We start from the raw sequence: 9765 nt of genomic DNA on the forward strand, positions 1-9765 counted from the left end.
TTCCTATTCCTAATTATAAACCAATTATAAACCAATTATATGTAAACAATAGACAAAAGAAAATATAAAGAAGTGTGCATGTCTATACACTAGAGGCATGACACATCAAATAATAAGGCTGAATTTATACTATAAGCTATAACTTAAGGCCCCAGACAGACAAGAGAACTGACAAAAAGTGTAAAACACAGAACTCACACAAAATACCTCAAAACAAAGAAATATCCTGAAAGGAGCCAAAATCAACAAAACTGTGCCTCAGCTGTAACATCTGGCTCCCTCAAGATGTGCTGAAAACATCTTGAAAATAAAAACAAACAAAAATGTTAAAAAAAAACAAAGAAAAAATCCCACAAAAGTCTACACTGAAAGACTCAAATATTTTATTTGTTTTTTAAAATATACTAAAAATATCATGGCTCCCTCGGCTGGGAATACAACAATCAATCAAACCATTAATCACATTCAACCAATACCACAAGTTTGTTCACTGGGCGAACATATTCAGTTTTATTAAGTCTAATAGTAACAGATCGAACAACACCATCATCACTTTCATGTGCTCTCGTAACGACAGCTCGTTTCCATTCGTTTCGATAGGAATCATCTTTAAGAAGGACAACATCACCTTCTTTCATGTTTCGTTTCGAGTTGGTCCACTTGGAACGACTTTGAAGATGACTAAGGAACTCCTTTCTCCATTTCGACCAGAATTCGTTAGAAAGATGCTGGACTCGCCGCCAGCGTCGGCGACAGTAGATGTCTGCACGTTGGAATACTCCAGGTGGCGGTGAAATAACATTGGATTTCATGGTTAACAGGTTGATAGGGGACAATATGTTGGGACATTCTGGGTCAGCAAGTCCATCAGTTGTGAGGGGTCGAGAATTGATGATTCCCTCAACTTCAACTAAGAATGTACGAAATGACTCATCATTCAACGAATGACCATGGGTTAACATTAAACCATTCAAAATTGCTCGTGCTGACCGAATGAGACGTTCCCACACACCGCCAAAGTTACTTCCATATGGCGGGTTATGGATCCAATTGATGACGAAATCTGTCCCATAACGAAGGAGGGTTGTCTTTGATTTTATCTGTATCCATTTCTTGGAGGGCTTTCTGCAATTCGTTGTTAGCACCAACAAAGTTTGTGCCATTATCACAGCGGATGGTACGAACTGAACCACGACGACAAATGAAACGTCTCAAGCAGAGGAGGAAAGAATCAGTATCCATGGAACATACGCTTTCGAAGTGAACCGCTCTGCTGTTGAGACATGTGAAAATGATGCCATAACGCTTGAGGTCTGAACGACGTTCACGAATTATAAATGGTCCAAACATATCAAGACCACAATACGTGAATGGAGGTGAAGGTTCCAATCGATCCTTTGGAAGATCAGCCATCTTTGGTGTTGAGCTTTTTCCTCGAAGGATACGACATGAACACATTTCATAAGGATGTATCGAACGAGGGAGTTCCCATTGATAATCCAAAAACCACACCTTCGTGCTTCATGAAGAGTTGAGGTGCGTCCAGCATGATGTAAGTTCTGATGTAGATGCTCGATGATGAGGTTGGTGGTTATACATTTCCTTGGGAGAATAATTGGATGCTTGCTTTCAAATGGTATATCAGCATTGCGGATACGTCCACCAACTCGAAGAAGATTGTTGCTGTCAAGAAATGGCGACAAATTAATCAATTGGCTGCTCTTCTTCAGGGAATTCATTTGATTGGATTCCAATGTTGCAATTTCTTCTTGGTATGCTCTGCACTGAGCAAGTCGAATTATGACACGTTCTGCTCGTTCAAGGTCTTCTACCATGATGATTAATTTGGGTAACTTCAACTTGTAACGCCAGTTGAGCATGGTTGCAACGATTCGTTTCTTATCTTGTGCCACTTTGATGTATGTTGTTCCAAGGTTGATAGGATGTGCTCTGTTATGGTCATCACAGCATTGCATTTAATTCTTTTGACTTCTTTGTCATCGTTTTCAATTTTCAATTTGGTTGGTTGTACTGGCCATTCTTCAATTGGCTTGTAGAGGAACTCTGGTCCATGGATCCAACGTTTGTCTTTTGCTGTGTTGTTGAACTTCAATCCTCTTGTGGTGTCGTCTGAAGGATTTTCCTTGGATGGTACGTAAAGCCATTGATCAAGTGCACTATTTTCTCGGATGAACTTGATACGATTGGAAACAAATAAATGAAAATGTTTAACCTCATTGCTGATGTATGCCAGCACAACTTGTGAATCTGTCCAAAAGTATTCGTTTGTGATGAGGATATCCAGCTCGTTATGGAGTGAGTTTGAAATCTTTACTGATAATACTGCAGCTGTTAATTCTAATCGTGGAATGGTTGGTCGTTTTGGAGGGGCGACTCTTGATTTGGACATCACCAACTTGATGGATATGTTTCCAGTAGTGTTGATAAGTCTGATGTATGATGCTTGGCCATATGCATCACAAGACGCATCTGAGAAATGGTGTAGTGATGAATCGATAATCTGGCCAAATCCACTTGGATGGAAGCATCGGTCGATGATAACTTTTTCCAGCAGTTTGATTTCCTTCTTCCACTGTTCCCACTGTTGACTTTGCATTGGCGACAGTGGATCATCCCACACCCTTCTCCACGCAGATCTGCTGGAGAAGCTTCTTTCCTTCAAGTAGATAGGGTGAAACGATACCAAGTGGGTCATAAATGGAGCTAATGGTTGACAGGACTCCTCTTCTGGTTGCTGGTCTTTCCTTCAGTTCGATTTTGAAGAAAATTTGTCAGATTCTGGATCCCAGTTCATTCCAAGTGCACGTTCCTCTGGGATGGGATTTGATGACATATCCAAATTCTTCAGGCGTTTTGACTTCTCTTCCTCTGGGATGGTTGCTAGGACATTTCGATCATTTGAATGGAATTTCGTTAATCTAAATCCACCAGCATTTGACATGTTGACAATGTTTGGAATTGTGACGATAGCTTCTTGGGTGCTTGGAAACGACTTTAACATGTCGTCAACATAGAAATTACGAATCAGGGTGTTAGAAGCGTCTTCGCCAAATTGATCTTTGTACAACTTGGCAGTTTCTCGTAGTGCATAATTGGCACAGCTGGGTGAAGATGTTGCTCCTTGAAGATGGACACACATTTGATAATCGACAAGTTCGTTTGATAAGTCACAATCTGGCCAGCCAACAAAACGAAGATAGTCGTGATATTCCTCTTCACTCTGAACAGCACTTGGTGAAACTTGTCTCTATGTCTGCCATCACTGCAATTGGTCCTTGGCGAAATCTTGTCAAAACACCAATCAGCTGGTTCGTCATGTCTGGTCCTTGAAGTAACTCTTTGTTGAGACAGTAATTGTGACATTCTGCACTGCAGTCAAAGACGATTCTGACTTTGTCCGGCTTTTTAGGGTGGTACACAGCAAAGTGAGGAATGTACCAGGTTCGGTTTGGTGTTGGAGCCTTATCTGAAATTTTGACATGTCCTCTGTCAATGAGTGATTTCATGAAGTTGGTGTAATCGTCTAACAGCTTGGGATTGTTGATCATCTTTTTCTTGAACCAATAGGCTCGTTGTAGGACCTGTGAGCGGTTGTTTGGGACGATCTTGTCTGGATTACGTAATGGAAGAGGCAAGTGGAATCTGTTGTTGATATGTTTGCCTGAGCTCACGATCTTTAGAAATCTTTCATCGTCGATGGATAAACCCATTCGGTTGGCTACTTCATGAAAATCAAGATTGTACATAGCGAGCATACCTTCTCTGATGGATACATCTTTGATGGTCTCCTTGAAGTTGAAGTAATGACTTGAATCTTCGGACTTCACGTTTACCCGATTGCAACTGATCTGGCGTTGATAGGTTTGACTTCCCATTGGGCCAGTGACGCACCAACCCAGTTTTGTTTTGGTTGCATAAGGACCACCATCTTGACTTCGAATGACGCACAAGGGTTCCAATGCACGAGGACAATTTGATCCAATGAGAATACCAATGTTCGAATTTCTTCTATCAGGTGGTAAATGCTGAAGGATTGGATGTAGGTACTTCCAGGATGCCAACTTTGAAGCTGTTGGCACATCATCAGGCTCAACTGGTATGGCAGAACGACTGTATGACTTTGGCAAGTGGATGATGACATTGTTGCTTTCAATTGGTGAGACTTTCAGACCAGTGATTGATTTGCAAGCTTGATAGGATTTGCCATTGACTGTTTGGATTTCCAAGCACGTGTTTGATCCTTTGATGCCAAGCTCTTTGATGAGTTCATCACTGACAAATGTTCCTTGTGACCCATTGTCCAGAAGAGCAAGCGTTGTAACTGATTTATTGGGTACATCGGGGTGATTGACTTTCACCATAACAATACAGAGACCAACATCGTTTGATTGGTTGACAAATGCAGATGTCACAGGAGGTGAGGGTCTAACGTCTGGTGTGGTCTGAACTTCTGGTCGTGGTCTGACTTCAGGGGTTTGTTGATCGTCATTTGAAGATGGCTTGTCTTGATGAAGGCATGTTGGATGTGGTTGGTTGCATACAGTGCATCGCTTTGGCTTCCTGCAGGTCTTGCCCAAGTGAGAATCGGTAACTGGTTCGAGACAGCGGAAGCACAAACGACTCTTGAATACAAGGTTCTTTTTCTCTGAAGGATTAAGCTTGTTGAATTTGAAGCACTTCTCGAGGACGTGATTTTTCTTTCCACAGCAGACGCAAACAACTTCTTTGGTTGCGGTACCAAATGATCTTGCCCTCGGATTACGCTTTGGTGGATCTCGGTTGTTGTCCTTGTATGCCTCAGTGATTGCATCTCTGGAAAAAAGTGGGTCGCTGATGATTTCGGTTTCTTCGTGGAATCGTTTGATGAAGTCTGTGATGGTTGCTTCCCTCTTCTTTTCTTTGCGAATTTGATATGCTTTACGACCCCATCTGTCTTGAAGGTATGATGGAAGCTTGGATTGCAATAATTGGAGCAGTTCGATACTTCCATCTGATTCTCGTCCAATTGCACGCATGGATGACTGGTACTTGATGAGGAAGTTTTCAAAACTGATGAAGGATGCAACATCATTGGGTTTCAACTTCTTCCAAGATGTCAGTTGTCTTCTGTATTCAGCATTGACAATGTAGGGATTACCATATCTTTCAGTCAGTAAGTCCTTAGCACGTTGGTAGCACTCACTTGATGGGAGGTATATGCAGGATTCGACAAGCTCCTTGGCGGCTCCATCAACATGGCTCATCAAGTGTTGTAGTCTGGTCTTCCCATCAGGTACTTTCTTTTCGACAGCCTCTTCAAATGATGTGATGAAAAATGGAAAATCCATGGCGTTTCCACTGAATCTTTCAATGACGACATTAGGAGCCCGCATCTCATTGACGATTGATGCAAGATCTTGTGATGAGGTTGATGACTTCACTTCAGTGCGATTCGTATGGTGAACAAGGTCTTTTGTTCGGATGGCGAGGGATGCACTTGGCTGATGTTATGGACAGTTGATGTCACTAATGTTGCTGGATCCCAACCGTATGTGTTTGGATGAGATGATTGTAATGTAGCTTTAGGTACTGTGGAACTGTAAACCATTTGAGGTGCTGGTGGTTGAGTGGACGACAACACTTCAGAGTTTGACGGTATCGGATAAGTCGGACCGTTTGGGTAAGCAAAGTCTTGGTTGTGATAGATTGAAGACATTCTACCTGTCGTTGGTATGAAGGGCAATGGTGAATTGTTGATGGTTTGAGGGTCGGTAGTACTTGGCAGGATCGGAGGATCATCTTCTTCTGGGATTGGGCTGTCTTGTGGTATTTGATTGACGTACGTTCTAATGAACGAGAATTGGTTCTGCTTTGGTAGATTTTTGAGAGCTTCGTCCATACCACCTTGGTCATCAGATTCTAGCCCAGATTCATAGGCTTGGAGTCGAGCTCGAGACTTTGCGATCTTTGCCTCTCGCTGTAGTTGGTCATATTCAAGTTTCTTCTTGTCAAGATCTTGTTGATATTCATTGTCGACTGTGAGTGCTGCTAACCTGGCGCGTTCGTCGGCAGCTTTGGCTGATAGGGAAGATTTGCTTGACTTGGATGATCTGGATTTGCTTTTGGAAGATCTTGATTTGGATTTGGTGGATTCAGCTCTTCTTGAGTGCGTCCACTGCTTGAATAGCTCACTAATGGCTGTTACTTCTTCCTCTACTTTGAATGCATCTTTAATGAATGATGGTTTGTCCTCTTCAGAAAGAAGAACTTCACACTTTCCATGCGAAACTTGAAATCTACGATACAAGTCCAAAAACAAATCTTGTTCTCCTGATGCTCTATCGATATTATATTCTTCACTGTTGATAATGGTATCGATAACGTTTAATTGAGTGTATAGGTGACCTCTATCATCTTTGCGTTGTGATAGAAGCTTCTGTAAATGAAGTGCCTGACCTTTCTCAGTCATCTTGATCAGCCTTCCTTTGCTTGAAAACATGCGACGGGCCTTCCAACATACGATCTTGCTTACTAAGTATTTATTTATTTATACTTAATATATTTTTGACTTCATTTGTGCTTGTGCATAGCTATTAAATTATTTTGCATACATATTCATTTAGCCTTAGCCCTAGCCTTCTATATTCTTGACTTAGTTTACACACACTCACATAGTCTTTGTATTTTTCTATTTTGTTTCAAGTATATTTTTCTAAATTCAGTTTTTGTACTTTTATTTTAGCCTTTCTTGAAAGATATCAGTTTATCAGACGAGAACGAGTAATTTACTGTGGTTCATAAGTTTGCTGCCGCAACAGTAAGATGTTTTCAGCACATCTTGAGGGGAGCCAGATGTTACAGCTGAGGCACAGTTTTGTTGATTTTGGCTCCTTTCAGGATATTTCTTTGTTTTGAGGTATTTTGTGTGAGTTCTGTGTTTTACACTTTTTGTCAGTTCTCTTGTCTGTCTGGGGCCTTAAGTTATAGCTTATAGTATAAATTCAGCCTTATTATTTGATGTGTCATGCCTCTAGTGTATAGACATGCACACTTCTTTATATTTTCTTTTGTCTATTGTTTACATATAATTGGTTTATAATTGGTTTATAATTAGGAATAGGAATGAGAGATGTATAAAAGAGCTTTGATGTTACATGATCAGTTGTGTTACAAATGTTGTCAAGTAAAGACATCAAGTGGTGAATAAAGTGAAATTCACTAGTTCAAAGTTGGACAAAAATTATGTTTTGATTTTATGGTAACACACCTTGATACATGCTGGCTTCCTAGCATATTTACACATCTTGCTTAGTAAGTATTTATTTATTTATACTTAATATATTTTTGACTTCATTTGTGCTTGTGCATAGCTATTAAATTATTTTGCATACATATTCATTTAGCCTTAGCCCTAGCCTTCTATATTCTTGACTTAGTTTACACACACTCACATAGTCTTTGTATTTGTATTTTTCTATTTTGTTTCAAGTATATTTTTCTAAATTCAGTTTTTGTACTTTTATTTTAGCCTTTCTTGAAAGATATCAGTTTACGAGGCGAAGAAAATATTTACTTTAATATTTAAATATTCTGTTAGATAACGCATTCCACGAAACCAATTTTCTTAGAATAGAGATTTTGAACAGGCCAAGGAGAGCCAGGGCCTGGAAGATCTGGTCTGTAAAGTATCCAAACGGATTAGGTAGTCAGTATTAAGTATTAAGTATTAAGTATTAAGTAGTAGGTATTAGGCGTTTTAGACCTGCCCCTTTTTTTATCACATTAATTGACATCTTGATATTATAGTCATCTTGTTAGATGTTTTGTTTCAAGAGTTCTTGCAATATAGTTTATTGTTCAACTTGGAGAGGGAATCTTTGTAAACATAGAATTTTTTTTCATTGCAGTTATTTGGGGGGTCGGATTTAGGCAGGGCTGTTGGATTTAGGACCACTCACGATAGTTGTTTTGGAGAACGCAACGACCTATTGAATAACAAATTACTCCACATACATAGATAGACCTTTTCGCCCTTCCATCCGCCATCTTAAATTGTATGCAAAAATAGAGGAATGAAAAAGCCCTGGTTGGATTTAGTTGGAAAATATGCAAAACATATGCAATTTTACACAAAGAATAAAAAGACAACAAAGCATCTTATAAAGAAATATTATAATCATTAGAATAATAAAAGATGAAATTTCTTAATCCAAAAAGAAATATTTACAGAACAACAAAAGCCTTTTAGAAATTTGTTCTTAAAGACATTTTCGGGTAACTTAATGCATGTCCCAGAATTGCATTAATTTTTCCGCCCCAGTTTCAGTCCCTAGACCATAACAAACTATACATTTTTGGAAGCGTATTTGGATGTAGAATACTGTATTTGGTGTAAACTTAAATTTTTCTCAGTGTAATTAGAGATATCTTAAGAAAACCTGATTAAGACGTCACGATTGATGACGTCATAAATACAAAAAGTTGAATATCTCAAGAAATATAAATCAAGACTTTATGAAATTTTGACCAGTGTCAAATGTCTCAAAAAGTACTTATAGTTAACATATGCAATAATCTTTCAATAAACAACTTTTGAATAATTTTGATGATTAATAAATTTGATAAACTTGGCTATTTGACATGGTGATTTGTTAACACGTATACCCTAACCTAAGGATTCATGAGTATTTCTTCGTTGTTTTATGACTATACTAATACTTTCATGTTCAATGAAAATCTATTATTCACTGCTTTTTGAATATTTATTGTATGCATCACTGCAATATCTTCGATATCACACCATAAGCCCAATAGCTGATTGGTTGTAAGTGACGTGACATCAGTCAATACGTCACTTGCAACCAATCATCTGTTTGGTCTGTGATGTAATGTTAGAAGACATTGCAATGGTGCATATCATGAATAAATACTTTTTGGACCTACCTGGAAGGGCCTACAAATTAATCGTTGATTGTTTGTGTTTGTTCGTCCGTTCTTTTGTCTGTTATTACCTTAAGGGAAGAAATTTTCGCGGGAATTTAATTTCGCGGTTGGTCAAATTATTTTTTTTTCGCGGGAATTGAATTTCGCGGTTCAGCAATTTTCGAAAAATTCGCGGGAATTTAATTTCGCGGTTGCAGGATATTTTTGGCAGAAATCGTTATTAAATAAGCAAAAAAACCTGTTTTAAGGCTTGAAATAGTACGAATTTGAGGGAATACGTGAAATAAATTAAATTTCGCGGGAATTTAATTTCGCGGTTGGTCAAATTAATTTTTTTTCGCGGGAATTGAATTTCGCGGTTCAGCAATTTTCGAAAAATTCGCGGGAATTTAATTTCGCGGTTGCAGGATATTTTTGGCCAAAATCGTTATTAAATAAGCAAAAAAACCTGTTTTAAGGCTTGAAATAGTACGAATTTGAGGGAATACGTGAAATAAATTAAATTTCGCGGGAATTTAATTTCGCGGATTGACGATTTTGTAAAATTTCGCTGGAACTTAATTTCGCGGTTTTAGGCAAAATCCGCGAAAACCGCGAAATTTTGTTCCCGCAAAAATTTCTTCCCTTAAGGTAGCTTTTCTCGAGATTGGCTCATTAAATTTTTCAGATTATTTGCACAATGATGCAAAATGACAATGTCCAAAATGTGACAGAGCTCGATTTCCAAAAAAAATCTTTTTGCGTAAATTTCAGCCAAAAGACGGCTAAAAAAGGGTTTTTGGACTTGTCATTGTCACTGTCATTGATTTTTTCTGATTTTTT

At 38.7% G+C, this 9765-nt stretch overlaps 4 protein-coding genes across 4 annotated transcripts; all 4 read right to left on the reverse strand.

Annotated features, from left to right (window-relative positions):
* Positions 1-455: 455 nt before the first annotated feature.
* LOC136812983 (uncharacterized) lies at positions 456-962 on the reverse strand. The gene has a single exon (XM_067069492.1). The coding sequence runs from the start codon at positions 960-962 to the stop codon at positions 456-458; it is 507 nt and encodes a 168-aa protein (XP_066925593.1).
* Positions 963-1855: 893 nt separating this feature from the next.
* On the reverse strand, positions 1856-2617 carry LOC136812991 (uncharacterized). The gene has a single exon (XM_067069501.1). It carries the CDS (start codon positions 2615-2617, stop codon positions 1856-1858), a length of 762 nt encoding a protein of 253 aa, XP_066925602.1.
* A 150-nt stretch (positions 2618-2767) lies between these two features.
* Positions 2768-3160, reverse strand: LOC136813001 (uncharacterized). The gene has a single exon (XM_067069512.1). The coding sequence runs from the start codon at positions 3158-3160 to the stop codon at positions 2768-2770; it is 393 nt and encodes a 130-aa protein (XP_066925613.1).
* Positions 3161-3236: 76 nt separating this feature from the next.
* LOC136813012 (uncharacterized) lies at positions 3237-5393 on the reverse strand. The gene has a single exon (XM_067069524.1). It carries the CDS (start codon positions 5391-5393, stop codon positions 3237-3239), a length of 2157 nt encoding a protein of 718 aa, XP_066925625.1.
* Positions 5394-9765: the final 4372 nt, after the last annotated feature.

The sequence above is a fragment of the Clytia hemisphaerica genome, unplaced genomic scaffold (assembly GCF_902728285.1).
Source record: "Clytia hemisphaerica strain Z4C2 unplaced genomic scaffold, Clytia hemisphaerica genome assembly, whole genome shotgun sequence".
NCBI lineage: Eukaryota > Metazoa > Cnidaria > Hydrozoa > Leptothecata > Clytiidae > Clytia > Clytia hemisphaerica.